At 44.5% G+C, this 15,719-nt stretch overlaps 1 protein-coding gene across 5 annotated transcripts in view; it reads right to left on the reverse strand.

Moving 5' to 3' along the window:
• The window catches only part of tle2a (TLE family member 2, transcriptional corepressor a), a 43,175-nt gene that overhangs the window by 22,249 nt on the left and 5,207 nt on the right, over window positions 1-15,719 (reverse strand). Inside the window, exon 1 of one of the 5 annotated variants that reach the window (XM_053859571.1) lies at window positions 8,453-15,080. The exons of 2 other annotated variants lie outside the window; for them this stretch is intronic. In XM_053859571.1, coding sequence (XP_053715546.1) covers window positions 8,453-8,476 — 24 coding nt within the window. In that variant the 5' untranslated portion in view covers window positions 8,477-15,080. Of the gene's footprint in view, window positions 1-8,452; window positions 15,081-15,719 lie in introns of those variants that run through there. 2 more of the 5 variants (XM_053859580.1, XM_053859588.1) reach the window with 2 other exon arrangements.

Consider the following 15,719-nt stretch of genomic DNA (forward strand, 5'->3'; position numbering starts at 1 on the left):
ACGTGTAATGCTACAGGACAGGCAGACAAAGGAGATCTTAGAGCTGGACGAAGAGGGAGGTGGGAGCTGTCCCACTGTCTATCTGGCTTTGTGTCAGAATAACAGCCAGCGGGGACAAATTCAGTGGTTTAAAGACACTCGATCACGCAAATACCAACCCGCCTGCTCTATGGGTTCCTTTTACGAGGGTTCTGAGGAAACAGGAGGAGTAAAAGAGCACCTCTAATCGGGAAATAAAAATGACTGTCACTTGGGACTTCTACAAACACACTATTTGTAGTGACCCAACAAGACAAGGAAAACGTCAACATCGGAGCACTGACTTTGGAGTACAATCGACAACGTGAACAAAACACAGATCACACACAGCCAAAAAATGACTCCAGGATTTGTGGATTCAAAACATGAGAAATAACGGCTTGTTGCATTTTGGAAGGAAGGAGAGCCAACATCAACAGACAAGTGGGTGAGGATAAGTGATGGAGGCGGATGGAAAGTAAAACCGCTCGGCTCAGATGGGTCCAACAGAACGTGAGACTGCCGGAAACTGTGAGAGAAATGAGTCTTTTCCAGGAAGGACGTGGAAAGGGCAGATAAGGAGAGAAAAAGGAAACAGGGATAAATGAAAAGAAAAAAAATGATCTCTGCTCTAATTTTTTTCCTTCCTCCAATGAGCTGCTCTCAATCTGTGAACTAAACCGCACGCACCTACTTACACACACCTTTTACTGGAAATACACACTCACAAAGAGGCACACTCAAATTTGTCACTCGCATGTACGCAGCCATGATGGAACACACACAAAGACAATTACTCTTCCATGGGGGGAGGCCACTTCTAGGGATGGAAGGAGAAAGAGGGAACCATCGCTCTTGTCTCACCGCTTTGTTGTGTCTAAAAGATTGGGTGGAAAGACCCACAGTCATGCACATATACACATATTAAAAATGCACAGAGAGTACTGGTCACTTTCAAAACCTGTATATATTTCAAATCTATAATTCATTTACATTGAATGAAGGAACACACCTGGCAGTTCCAAAATGTTGGCATCAACATCCTGTCCTGCCCATATCAATACTGATGTCTGTAGGAACAACAACAATATGATCCAAGTCTCCCAACACTTGAAAGTAAACAGGTTTATGAGCTCTATATTTAGCAATTATTCGCAAGTTACAAAGTGGTTATTCTGTTTGTTTTTTTTATTGTTTTCTGTGTGTTGATTTTAGATTTAAAAAATACCATCACCAATCTTCTAACTGAGACTACCGGTACATGACCAAACTTGACCACTTCACCACATACTTGTGCATTCAAATCCACGCTGGGTGTTTGTGTTGTATAAATGGACCATAAATGTAAATTGAAGACGCACAAACAACATACATTTGTCAAGTTAATGAAAACCACCCAAAGCAAAAGAGATGATTAGTATAGTTGGTTTCCAGCATCCAAAATGTGGTCATTCGGTCACATGTTTGTGCCAAGGGTAAATCCAAGGGCAGTAATGCTAACGTTTAAATTTAGATGAATTAATCCAAGCACATACTCTTTCACAGGGATGGATGCAGCAAAAACATCCAGCAGACCGTACGCAGTAAAGCCGGAGCACTTTCATGCTTGAGCTTATGTGTTTTGACCCACATGAACCACCATTAAATTTCATCAGTCTAGTGTCCAATATTGAAAGGCACCAAAATGAGATTAATTCACAACAACGCCACTAATAAGCCTTTTTTTTTTTTATCAAATTCCACCTCTAGTGAGTATGAATGGCCACGGTCCATGAATCGGTGCAACCTCACGAGAAGCATTTGTTGGTTCAAATCTGGTTGAAACAACCCTGTATTTGGAGCAAGCTTTCTCTCTGTGTGAGGTTTTCTTGTGCCAGGCGGTCATTTAAAATCAACTGTGATGTTGCAGTAGACGGCAATGTGACAAGAACATGATACTATTGCACGAGGGCAAATTAGATTATATCGGGTGAAAAGAATATTCCTAAGAAGTTGTTTTTTTTTCCCAGCTAGCAACACTCTTTTAGCCCACAACAGAGAAGTCACATGATTCCTGACAGCATTAGCAGCCTGTACGGTCAAAGGTTATAACACTGACCCTCCAACCTCGATGAATGGATTTGGTCAGGGAGTCTCACCTGATAATCCCTGATATTCTCTCAGCATCCTGACTCGATAGTAAGTCGCAGACCGTCTGCTTGCCCTTCCACCAAGCTTACAGACTGAAAGTCGTGTTACCCAATTACAGGCTGGCTTAGTCTGTGGTCCACACAAATCAGGGATGTCTGGTTTTGTAATACCAAGCAAGGCGGGCTTTCATAAGAAGGTGACTCTTTGATATGATTAGGATGTGCTCTGTTAAATCGGTGGGAACGTGTTTACGAGCTCCGATCGAGCTCTTGTCGCCGTAACAGGCACCGTCGCGATCTGTTCCACCAAGACAGCTGAGGAAGTCACAAGCTGAAACCAGTACCCGCGGTCACCGACTGGAAAAGCGCCACAGGATAGCTGACAATGCAGAAACAAATGCAGCAGATCTGATGTAAACGGAGTCAAACTAATCTCCCGCTTATCCCACGAGGGTCAATCGCATTGATTAAATGAGGAGCCGACGATGAGAGGATGAAAGAGGTGGACTGTCAACTGGAGTGAGGACAATCATTTTATTCAAACTGTGGATGCTTCTATGGGATGGACAAGAGGACGCTGTCTCCATTCTAATGAACATTTCTTGGCACTTTATATCCCCTCCGCCACAGCACAAAACACCCAAAACAAACACCAACTTGGATGAAACAAAGGCCATTAGATCCAAACGTGAGGATGTCATTAACAATTTGGCGTTCTTCTACGGAAATACATACGGCTTTCATTTAAGTTTCTTCTAATTGCACCACAAGCAACAAACCGCTATGACCTCACATCCTAGCTCAAAGCCATGTATCTCTGGAACCATGTGCACACCCCAGATCCAGAAAGGCGCACTCACACATGCTACAAGAAACCCTGACTGGATGAACACATGACGCAGCGTTCAATACTCATTTACAAGAACACGTGCGTTTTATTGCGTTGAATACCTGCTACGTCAACATCGGCAGCAGACTGCTGGATGCTCCTCGATTGGGTCTTCACACATCTATACTTGCTACAGATGTGAGGGACAAAGGAGTAGAGACCAAGGCCAGAATGGGTGTTACCCAGGCAGAATTAAAGCCAGCGTCTAACTCTCTGAAAAATGCCTCAGCTTAAAGAAGAACAATGTCTGTTTGCAAGATTATTCCAAAATAAACTTTAAATTTTTCGATTTCTTTCAAAGCATGAGTCATTCACTCATGCCATGGTGGCCACCAGCTCCATCAGGTCAAAGCACTCTGAGCAGGTGGCAGACACGCGCTTTGTTCAGAACAATAAACAAAAATACATTTCTTTAAAACTGAAAACCTAGCTCACCAAAACGACTATGGACAGGCTTTTAGGTAGGAGGGCGTCTGCAAAATATGAAAAAAAATGGACACCCGATTCTCAACTTTAGCTTGGCCGCCAGATCCCGCCATATACCAGCGTAATCTGGCGGCCAAGCTGCAGTCGAGAATCAGGCGTCCATTTTTTTCATGTTTTGCAGACGCCCAGACGCCCTCCTAGCTAAAAGCCTGACTATGGACTGCCCAGCTAACAGGCAAGTTCGATTCCCCATCAAGAAAAGCTGACATAATTCCTAAAATATGAAAGTTGTTTTACAAATATGCAACGTTTTAATAGTGCGAGATGAACAACTCGGCCGTGATCTAGGTGCCTTTTCAAATTTCGCTTGTTTGTAATCCTCACCTCAATAACACTGAAGTGCTACATGTCTGCCGTGCATTCATAAAGGAGCCTTTATTGTCATTAAGCCGGATTCATATTTAATTCATTTGGTGTTCAGAATCAATTAATGATTGTCTGAAAACGTTCAGTGACATTGATCAGGATTTACACTCGGCTCTCTAATGGCCGTGTTTAAGATAAAAAAAAAACTTTTGACAAAACTCTCGTTTCAATTCAGCTATGGTGTGGCCTCTCTTAATAAGGGTCAGGCCATTAGCCAGACCACTAATTAGGCCACTTATCCCGATTGTCTAGCATCAGCGTAAACACCCAGCAAACTCCCTCAGTCTGTCATTTGACTCCCACCGCAGGGAGGTGGAGGGTGTGACCCAGGGAGGCTCGTCTGCCCAGCTCCAAAATTGAGTCATGAAAAATGGCCATTAGCACTGAAACGGCATTGTGGCGTGCAATGACAAAGAAAAGGCAGGAGACTGACGCCCCCAGCGTGCCGTCATTCCGCCCAGCATCCATGTGCCAGAGAAGCACGCGGGTGATCTCTCAATGACTCCCGCTCCCTCAGACGAGGAGGGCGCTGCCAGGCACCTGTTTCATTAGCAAAACGCATCTTTCTTCCACAGTCTTCCATCAGCCCAAATCCCTGCACGCCTGCATTCCTCCCTTCACTCCCGCAAGCCTCGTTATTCAAATTTCCCTGCTGTCAGCCCACATTAGTGCAGCGCCACAGTTTGCCTGTCAGCTGGCTTAATTGCCGGAGGTGCCTTCTTTTATTAGGTAACCCCCTCAGCTCGTTTGTTCCTTCCACAGAGACGCACCTCCGCAGCAGCTCCTGTAAACCACAGATCCCTTCAGCCTGCTTCACTTTCTGCTGCCTTTTCTACCGACCTCTAAGTGAAGCGGGCACAGGCTCCCGGTCGATAGCCACACTCACCGCTGGACAACAGCGCTGATGTTGAGGAGCTAAAAGCAGCGACGACCAGGGAGGGGGCTTTAGATTCAACCGTGTTAAGGATACACTGGTCACGCCACCTCGCCGTGGTATTCTGCACAAAACACAAGCGTCCTTCAAACAACACTCTGCAGCAACAAGTTGGGTTTAATTACCCAACAGGAGGAACAATGGATTTTTAAAAAATGATAGTTTCATATGGGGCCAATAACTGTACAACACCCTGAAAAGAAAACATTTTTCAACACGTTTTGCCTGGCATCTTAAGCACCTGAAGAGTATCACTTACATCCGGGGTTTTCGAACGGGCTGCCGAACTGCACCTGTTGTCAGTGCCGACTCGTACATGAGAATTTGGGAATTTGAGTAGAATGAGATCACGTAGATAATCTTCTGAGACCATCAACTGCTGGTCAACAGGTCACATTGAAATCCTGTTATTTAAACTAACTTATTCAATGGGTCAAGACCAGGGTGAGGCAAGGTGAACCATCCAGGTTTACTAATAATAGACGAGTGAGGCTATATGAGGTTGTGGTCGAACCTCCAGGAAATGTGATCAAGTCTAATAGTGGCAGTCACAAAGCAGGATCATTTAATTACGAAGAAAACAGCCCCTTTGTACCGAACGACCAAGTTTAATCAAAATCTTTTTCACACCAAACACTTTGACATTTTATATAGTGTGAAGCAGCTTTGTCCAGGAACCATTCACCACAAGGACTATTGAGAGGGATTTCAGTGCAACTGAAAAACAGTTTTCAAATAACCTCAACCTCTTGCTTCTCTGTCAGTCTGGCACTAAAACAACCTTCTTTTACAACCAAGCTTAAGTAGCACAAGTGGGTTAAACCATTTGACATCATGTTCATTATAAGAGTATCATGATTTGAAAAATGATTCTTCTTCTGCAAAGCTTTATTAATACAACCACGCAACGCTGGTTTAATCCGCTTCCTTTCTCCATTTTACACACAAAAGCAAGACTAATATTGGTATCTGTTTTTATATAGCGCAGTGACACTTCGGACATTTAGACCGACTGAATTTAGATGAGATTTATTTCACTAGACCCATGGGAAAACAAACGTAGATAAGTTCAATAATTATCAAGCAAAACATGGCTCATTATCATAATAACTATTAATTACAGTTAATGTGAAAGCCTGATGTAGGCGATTCATTTTCATGAAGTTTCCAACTCATTTCCATTTGATTAAGATGTATTTAAATTAGGATTAGAGGTGTTGGTCTTCAAGGACTTCCACACAGGATATATTGATGCTGTACTCTTGGTTAGAAAAAATGAAATCTATATTCCTCCATTGTGACTGCAAAAAACGCCAGAAGAGAGCACTACTTTTTCTATTTCTTTGCTAAAGAGTGAACGCTGTGAACTGCAATTACAAATGGTTTATTTAGCATTCATTAGCAAATAAATGTCCTCCAGAAAGGCCTCAAAACAGGGAGTGCACATTCTTCCAGAACTTATTGTCTCAGAGAATATCTAAAAACGTCTGTCACATATTAAACATTACTGAGGTTTACTTTTATGAAACTAATATAGTGACAGTCAGTTGGTTTTGTTTTTCACTTCACATAATGAAGACCAGATGATAGACATCCAAATGCTAGTCCATGTAAACATCCACTTTTTTAAAGCTTGGAGGGTGAATCAATATCAAAACACATTCTTCAGCTAGTGGACTTATTGACAAAGCTCTCCTTAATAATACTTGGCTATGACATGATGCTGGGTTTTGCAGCAAGTCACAAACACACACACACACACACCAGTTAAAGACGCAGCTAGATCATTGCAGGAGTGAAGAGAAACAGGGGCGCTGGCCTAAACACTCGAGCCTGGCCCACCACAGTCTGCCCCCGTCACCTCGGGTCGCCTGCCCATACATTAAGATGTGGTTTGGGGATCTCACAGGAACACGAGTGAGGAGAGACTGGATGAGAGGGATTGAGTTTACAGTGCAAACCACAGAGCCACAGTGCAGTCTGCCTCCTGCCCAGCCTTCTGCAGTCAGCCTTACCACACACACACACGTGCATTTTTGTGTGCTCTGTTTGCGAACAAGCTGGGGCGAGCTCACTCAAGAGGAAGTGCAAGCACAAATGTAGGCTAGCACGCATCATCACATTGCACATGACAAGTTGCTAACTAAACAGGCCCTGGGAAAGGACATCGGAGATTTTGAATGATGGTAATGCAAATAAGGCCCCACTAACTCCTCACCTGCTTGATTGTGTTCCTTAAATCCATATTTGAATGGCACACAAAACATGTTAAGTCTCCTGGTAATCTGGTCTCAAAGCACGACTGTGAAAACCTCAGTCAGGGGTGGGGTGCAGGGCGACATGGCTGGAGCATGGAGATGAGGGTTAGGCAAATGAGCGCAGCTTAATTGATACTTCACACAGCTGGAGGACCACTGTTTATGTATTTCAATGTGCTCCAAAAGCTCTCCACCTAACTGGACTAGAACATATTCAAATCTGCGCAGCACAGATTTCGCTCCTAACCTCTCACTGATCCCAGACGGCTGGCAGTTTAGTTTTTATAGCCACATAAGAAGGTGGAACATAGAAGTTCTGGCAATCAGAGCCCAGCACTGTACAAGGCCACCATCAGCAGTGGACTACTGTGGTGTAAAACAGAAATAAATGTTTGATATCCTGGAACGATGGACATTAATTTAAGGCTGTTGACACTTTTTCAACTGGGTCATGCACTGGTTTGTATGGGGGATGTTTTTCCCTGGTAAATCTTGTTCGGAATATAATCTGGTTGACATTTAAAGAAGAACATTGGACAGCGTGCCGCCCCAAGGCCACGTTCACCCCTCTGACTGTCCCTGTCGAGCCACTGCCAGGACAATATTGTTTATCATTTTCACTGGAGAACTTTCTGTTGACACTCCTCATGATTTTCACAGGAGATCACTCTCCCACATGTTACGCTTATTGTAGCTTGCCTTTTGTATACATTAGCATTACTTTCATTTTTTTCTCCCTGAAATTGTACATAGCATTTTCTCTCAAAACACCTCGTCCATTTTTACGGTTTATGTTCTAACTCTTGATCATTTTTTTGCCTCACATTTTGGTTTCCCAAGACACACCTTTTTTCCCTCAGGATAGTTTCATAATTCCATTATCACCCCCTTTGTCTCTCATCACGTTCCAATGTTTACTCTCTGACCCATGTGCTCATCATATTTCTACAAATGTCATGGATGGTGAAAGAAGGATGGCAACACTTGCTCTACAACCTTTTACCATTTACTTGTTTCTCACGCCTTCCACTCATTTTGTCAGCCTCTTTCCTCCCACTTCAATATTTACCTTGTGCTTTTGTTCCTAGCAGACATCATTGATGTTGCATGAAGCCATTCATGTTGCATCAACACAACACTGGAGCTCGTGCCCTCCGAGGTGTGAGCACAGTCCGGTAATATTTCTCTATACCAATGATACAACTTAGTTTAGCTCTAAATACTGGGTTAGACGCTGGTAGGTAGCAGTTCAACAATCCCTGCTTCATATCAACAAAGTTGGACGCAGCACACAGAAGAAACACGAAGGCTACAAAGCATGTTAGCATCGCTTCTGACTGGCTGAAGTTTCTGAAGGCAATGTGAGACTTACTGGTGGTCGGTTTTGAGGGAACATCTTCACCACTTCTTTTTGTCCTTCCGACTCCGGGCTGAGATAGAAACCTTCAGGGGAGTAGCAGCTCACGTTCCGGTCTCTCTCCCTCTCTCTCACAAAGGCATTGAGCCCCAGTTCCGACGGTTGTGGTGAAGCTAGTTGAGGCTCGCTTCGACACTTCTTTGTTCTGGGTTCCCACCTCCAGCCCTGCACCGAGCACCAGAACCCGAGGGGGGACAGCGCCAACGCCGGCTACAACACACAGGCTTCCTCCGAGTCGCCGCGCGGTGCCTCGTGCTATCACGAGCGCGTTTCCTTCTCCGGTACAAATCCCGCCGCAGAGAGCGCGAGTGCGGTCGAGTTTGCGGCTCGAGAGACGAACTCAGCAGCAGCAGCAGCAGCAGTGAATGCAGCCGCAGCCTCTTTTGTCTCCGCTCGGCCCTTTCACACAACACTCCCCCTCCTCTGATCCTCGCCGGGACGTTACATAGGAGTAGCGTTCTTAAAGGAGGCGGTTTGCTGCCCCCACACGCCCTTGTTTCTCCGAAATAAACAACAATAAACCCCTGGTTTTTCCACCGCAAACACAGTCAATACGGGCTTGCGTTGGCGGTCAATAGATTTGGGTCGTAATGGCGAGTGGAGGGTTTCTGTCGCCGAACTGAAGTCGAATATCACTGGTTCGGGTAGATAGTTTGTTTAGATCGTTATTTGGAATTAAAGAAAGAGATTGAATGAGATCTCCACGTGGGGTTCGGCCGAGGCGCAGTAAACATGACCAGGGAGAGCCAATCAGTGCCAAGAGAGCCCACGTGGGGAAGCTGGCTCTTCCGCGATTGGTCGGGGCTGGTGCCACAAGGCTTCACACGTCCATCACGGCGGCTCCACCGAGGAGCGGCGTGAGGTTTAACCCTTTCCTGCGTCGGCGGCGCGATGGAGGACGCGTCGCTGGATCGGGATTCAGCGGTTTTCCTCTTCTCTCACCGCAAGTCGTCAAGACTCCAGAAAGCCCACAGTGCAGCGGTGCCGGGTGGCAGCAGACTTCTCGCTGTGTGTGTTTGTTATGTTCTAATATTGAGCGCACACTCGGGCGCGGCTGCGCGTCCACCGACAACAGACGGCGCTGAAGGTGCGCAACCTCGGACCATGAGACGCGATTAGAGCCGAGGAGGTGCAGAACACTGACTTCTAACGCTGCATTGTCATCCGTCAATCATCACGGAATGATTGACGTGGTAATGACCCGCCTTCTGGCGATCGGTGTCTCCAAAGTCAGGCCTGAGGGCCACTCGCGGCCCGTGGTCACATTCCACTGCACAACATTTCTGGAGTTGCGAAACACGTTCTGGAAAACCACAAGATCTTGTTATTCCAGAAAATGACCCACAGAGGGCATTTCCTGAAGCTGGAGGTATGTCGAATGTTCATCGCTACATTAATATCCCCTATTATTCCCTTTCACTGCAGATTTTGCAGGCAGTTCTTGGGTTATGATTTGAAAGATTTTTGCCTATAGTGTAGATGGCAACACTGATCTTCTAAACAGAAAACTCTTTGACTCGTGAAGAAGTTATAGATTTCACTGAACTTGACTCGATAATAATGGGTCATTCACACATCTAAAATGATAGATCTAAAAAGATATATTCAGCACAGATAGAGCCCTCATGGTGCTCAGTCTCTACCAGAGAAATGTGGCCCTTTTGCAGGAACCCTTCAGAAAAAAAGTTACTCTCTTCCTCTAATTTCACCTCGCTGTATTTTGGTATCTGACAGGGCGTCCTCTGGTGCTCACAAGGTCCTTGCCACAGCCCGTCTCACTCTCAGGTGTCATGAGGTTATGAAAAAAGCATACTAACTCGTTGTTTAGTTCAGTTTTGTAAATCCAAATAAACCAGTCCAACAGTATAAACATGAATTTTATCATTTTGTTTTTACCCTGTGGCAGATGCCCTTTTTTCTCTGTTCTGCATGATGGAACACACCTAGTCCAAGGAATCTTAAAAATAGTCAGATCTTTTCTGAATGACCATGAGTAACTCAATCCTTCATCGTATCGTGCATATCACAAATTTAGGATAGGATTGTGAAGACTCAATTTTATAAAACTTGCCATTTGGCAGTGACAGTCTCTGCCAAATAAAACAACATAAGCATCTATTATTTCAACTCCCTTGTGCCTTGAATCCACTTAGTGCCACCAGGAAACTTCCACATCCATCTCTGAGCTACTTCTTCCTTTATCCCCATAACCTTATCGGTGTTTGACCCATGGGGAGCAAACTGGAGTTCCCTGAGGATACCCACTTTGGCAGAGCCAGCTCATGCAAACACTGCATTGAACCTTTTTACTGTGAGTAGATGGAGGCGGAGCTTAAGTAATTACATCATAATTAAAACTGATAATGGATATGAATGATGTAGACCCACAAACTACAGCGTAGAAAAAGTCTTACTATGAGCTCGACAGCTATAAACCCTAAAGGAATGAGCAGTAAATTCAACAATAAAGAGGAGTTGTTGTTTTTTTTAAACCTGCAGCTCTGGAGTCTCCACCAACTGTCTTTGTTTTAATATTCGCCTCACGTTTAGGCTGAAAATTCATCTCCATGAGACTGAATACTTTCTCAAAGGGGAACTTGTGATAACCAGTCAGGTTGTTGTCCCTGTAAACATGATTATTCTACCAGGTCTGACTTCATGAAAAAGCGAAATATTTTTGTGAGAAAGGGGGGCGAAAGCAGTGCCAGAAATTGGTATTCCAGTGGCACGACCCTTAGCAGGGCTCATAATTAGAGAGAGAGAGAGATATTGAAAAAGCAATTTCTGACAGTGGAAATCACAACCTGCCAGAGGTGCAGTTGGAAACCATGTGTGTGTGGGAAAGAATATAAATATAAAAATATGTTTGTGTGTGTGCGAGAGAGAGAGCGAGACAGAGGGAAGGCAAAAGGGGGCAGGGAGCAGGAAGAGAATAAAGGATGAAGGACAGCAGGGGGGATGCTGAGAAAGACGAGCCAGTAGGAGGGATAGTGAACAGCCGCCATGAAAAAAATTAGAGTGGATATGTGTGTGTGTGTGTGTGTGTGCAAGTGAGGGAACGAAAAAGAGAGATGGGTGAGTGTAGCGAGTGTGAAGCAGAAAAGAGAGAAAGATTTTATTGCCATTTTTCCTATGAATTTTAATGCACAGCACTGGTCTCTCTCTCTCTCTCCCTGAATCTGGGATCACATTTATTAAGAAAGAAGTCAGGAGGAATGCAGTGCTTGGCAGTCTGGACACGGAGATGTTTGGTGTTTATGTGTGGGTTGGTGAGGCGTCCTGGACCGGCCAGCCTGGCTGTGTGGCGGGCATAATGATATTGATGATAGAAAATGATAAGTGAAGGACACATATTATTGCTATTGGCAGGTGGGATGAAGGAGCGTGCTATAGGTCTCTGTGAGTGTGTGTGTTTGTACCAGCGTATGTGTGTGTCTGGCTGAGCTCCAGTGATTAAATGAGTCCACATTGCCCTCCTCTCCTTCACAGTGGCTCAGAGCAACAGGACACAATGGGAGGACGGGCACGACGGTTGTAACAGGGCGGCATGTTTTGCTTTTAGCAGCCTTGTGAGACCCTGGTGCCAAAACACAAGTTTGATGAATCGAAAAACTTCACGGAAAACTTGTGTTCATTAACTATTCTTCAACTCACATCTTCAAGATCTGTAGAGAACAGAAACCCTGTCTGAGACAGTTCCAGGGCAATAGTTTCACCTTGGACTCCCAAACTTCCCTTATCTCAGCTACATAAGATTCTGAGTGTGCCAAACCATCATGGAGGTGAAGGGTCACTCATGGAGCTTGCCTCAGTTTGTTGCTCCTGGGAAGGTACAGAGTCGGGTCAACCTGGCACGTGACAAAGCTCCTCACTACACCTTAAGCCAGACCTGGGCGAAGTGCGGCCTGGGGGCCATATGTGGCCCAATGCCTGTATTTTCATGGTCCTTTTGACTAAAACTAAAACTGATATGTTGACATTTTTCTGATTTTTTTGTTTTTTTCTCTTTTAGTCACCACCACCACTTCAGCAGTAAATATAGCATGTTCTTGTTTGAAGACTATAATTTTCGTATTTTTGTGTGTTTTTCTTGTTCCTCAAAATACATTGAAGGAATATTGAAAATATATTGGTCCATAGTTATGTTGATTTATTTTCAAAATGCATGCAAAATGAAGTATTTCAATCGGTTTCATGGCATATTTACACTTCTTAATATCCTTACATTTAATCTTCTTAGGTTCATTTTGCCCTTGTGACTTAAGTATATATTTGGGATATTTTTTCATCATGTTTTGTAGTCATCGCTGTCTTTCTTTTGATGATAGCCCCTCACAACTGTTACAGTTTCTAATGTGGCCCTTTAGGAAATTTAATTCCCCACCTCTGCCTTAAGTGGAGGTTTAGAGCATCAACTGTGGCGGTTTTGGACTTGCACTTCCTAGCCACCGAACAGATGAGCTCGGAACCAAAATCCTTTGCAAGCTAGTAACAATTCAAACATGGAAATACTGAGTCAGCAGGTGATTTTTGACCACGCAACCACCAAACCACCAAAGAGTGCTGATTCTTCTCTCCTGCTGAGACACTGTTGCGCCAAAAATTGGGACCATGCTTTTTTGAATGTGAACGACTCTACGGCGACAAAAAAGTACAGAACCCCAACTTTTTCTTCTCTGGCTGCGACCCACACAGTCTCAGAGTTGTGCGCACAAAGGAGCATCTGGCCCGCTGGATGCCGCTGAACTTAAATGGCACCCTATTTTGCTTCTTCTGAGCGTCTGCTTTCATTTTGCTTTCTTTCTCATACCCTCTTTGAATTAACTCACTCAAAGTTTCACCCTCATGACCATCAGTTTGGACTCAATGTGGAGCAGTTCATTCAAGCTGTTGTGTTCTGACAGGTTGGCTACATCTGCTCATTTCCAGAGATGTTTTCTCTCACCGTTTAATTCCAACTCTTCAGGAATGACCACAGCCATTGTTGCAGGCGGGGAGTGGTTGTTTAGGCAAAGGTTTCAGTCAGTATCTGTCGTCTGTTGAGCGTATTCTCATCCACGGTGCGAATCAACAGGACTGTAAAGAACAGAAATACACTTGTGCATCTTCTCCTGGTGCACTTCACAAAATAACCAATCCTATAGTCGACTGTTCAGATGTGAAGAAAGCACCAAGCTGATGTTTATTCCTATATTTCCGAAGAAAAAGAAGGCTATATCTCTTTTGTTCATTATTGATTTTCCAAAACAAAGAGTTGTTTGAACAAAATTAGGTTGCTGCCCTCTAAAAGACAGAGATTAATAGTTGAAAACAGAACTGTGGTCAAACACGGTTTTCACCCCCTCCAGCGATAAAAGAATTGGACATTCTGCAGCATATTTCATTGCACAATTGACTTTGATAGCTGGAATGTTGAGCTTTGCGGAACATTAGTGGAGAACATCTGTTTCTGGACAATATTTCAGAATCAAAGAGTGTGGCCGTCTTCCCAGACCGACAACTTTGCCACAATAAGAGTGGGAATCCATCACAAGCACAGCAGGGAAAACAATTTGTCCAATAGTAGTTTAACCTTCCTGGTCTAGACGCTAACACGGTCCAAGATCTTCAACATATCATTGTTAATGCTGTCACGCTGTTTTTTTATTATTATTACTGAAACCACTGGACGATTTAGGATGTGAAGAAATACATTTCTGCTATCTGCATTGTACCACGTAGCTCTTTTTCAGTGGACTGGAGCATCCTTTCTTTCCAACTTTGTTTTAGCCTGGATTTGATTTTCAAAACAGTAAAGGAAATTGTGAGTTTGGTTCTGCAGCCAATGACAACTTATAATTTCACTCATTTGGATGGTGGTGTCTTGTCAGCTGAAAACTGGATACACCTGAGACGTTTCTGCTGATGAGGGATCTGGGTGAGGAAATAGCTCAAAATGGAGGCTTAAAAGTTAAAAAATGATTTGATTGTAGGAAAATACAAAACCAAACCGAGCCAAAAACTATTTCTAAAAAGTTATGCAGCTGAAGGAGTCAACTGTGTGGCTCAACAATCACTACTGCACTGAAAAATACCAGGACAAAACAAGGTATGAGACGCTTATAGCACCGACGGAGAAAAGTCACAATCACAAGGTTGCTGGGCTGGAGAAATGAAAAATACAAACACAACTAACCCCACAAAGTCCAATAGGCCAAAGGCAAAACACAAAACAAGCATGCAGTATGTCACAAAAGAGGATCATGCTTCCGTAGGTCACCGTCTACTTTTCTACACCGTCTACTCAACTCCTGGATCAAACTTATTTGTGTAACTAGACTTGTGTAACTAGTGTTGTTGTTTATTCTGTCCAACACATTCCATGACATCAAGACCATGGGCGATGGCGGGGAATCACACTTGGTCAACAAACAGAATGAGATGTGACACACACACTCTGGTCTGGTGACCAGTTCTAGCGGACATATAGATGGAAACTACCCCAACAAAACCACAACATGAAAAAATCCTAGCGTGTCCCAAAGCCAGACTTGCATGAGGCTGCACTGTCTTGGAGATGGGGTCAAGAATAGAGGAAGACAAGGCCACCATGTTGTCATAGCCCCCTCCTGCTCCACCCCTGCTCCCCCTGTATTTATGCACTCCTGGCTGTGGCCTCACTTTGCCCCCACCCACCTTTGTCCCTCATCAGACAAGTCGGGTGTCAGCGAAGAGACGGCAGTGTGATTTATTGGTCTCTGCTGCTCTGGGACTACAATCACCTCCTGACCGCCGCACACACACACACACCAAATCATGTCTTTATCATCTCCCCAGACTTTGAATACATTTACATTATATACACCAATGTTTGTCTCCGATATCATCAGGGAGCATCAAACTTTTTATCTTCAAAGTCAAATGTCGTCCAGGAGAGAGATTGATGTCCCCATAACTGTGGGAGTACCTGGAACACACATGCGCACACACACACACACACGATAGTCTCAGACCCTCCCTCCTCCTCCCATAATTTCCCCATCCCCCCCTCACCTTCCCCCAATCACTCCCCTTCCTCCCATGCACACTCCCCTCACATTCTCTCCCCCCCTCCAGTCCACTCCTGCTGCATGGCCCCTGGGGGACAGAAGGGGTAATGACCCACATCAACAGCAACTCCACGAACACACAAGCACACACACACTCTCTCACTCTCACCTCTTGCAGGCAGATACAAATAAAT

This window comes from Synchiropus splendidus, chromosome 1 (genome assembly GCF_027744825.2).
Source record: "Synchiropus splendidus isolate RoL2022-P1 chromosome 1, RoL_Sspl_1.0, whole genome shotgun sequence".
Taxonomy (NCBI): domain Eukaryota; kingdom Metazoa; phylum Chordata; class Actinopteri; order Syngnathiformes; family Callionymidae; genus Synchiropus; species Synchiropus splendidus.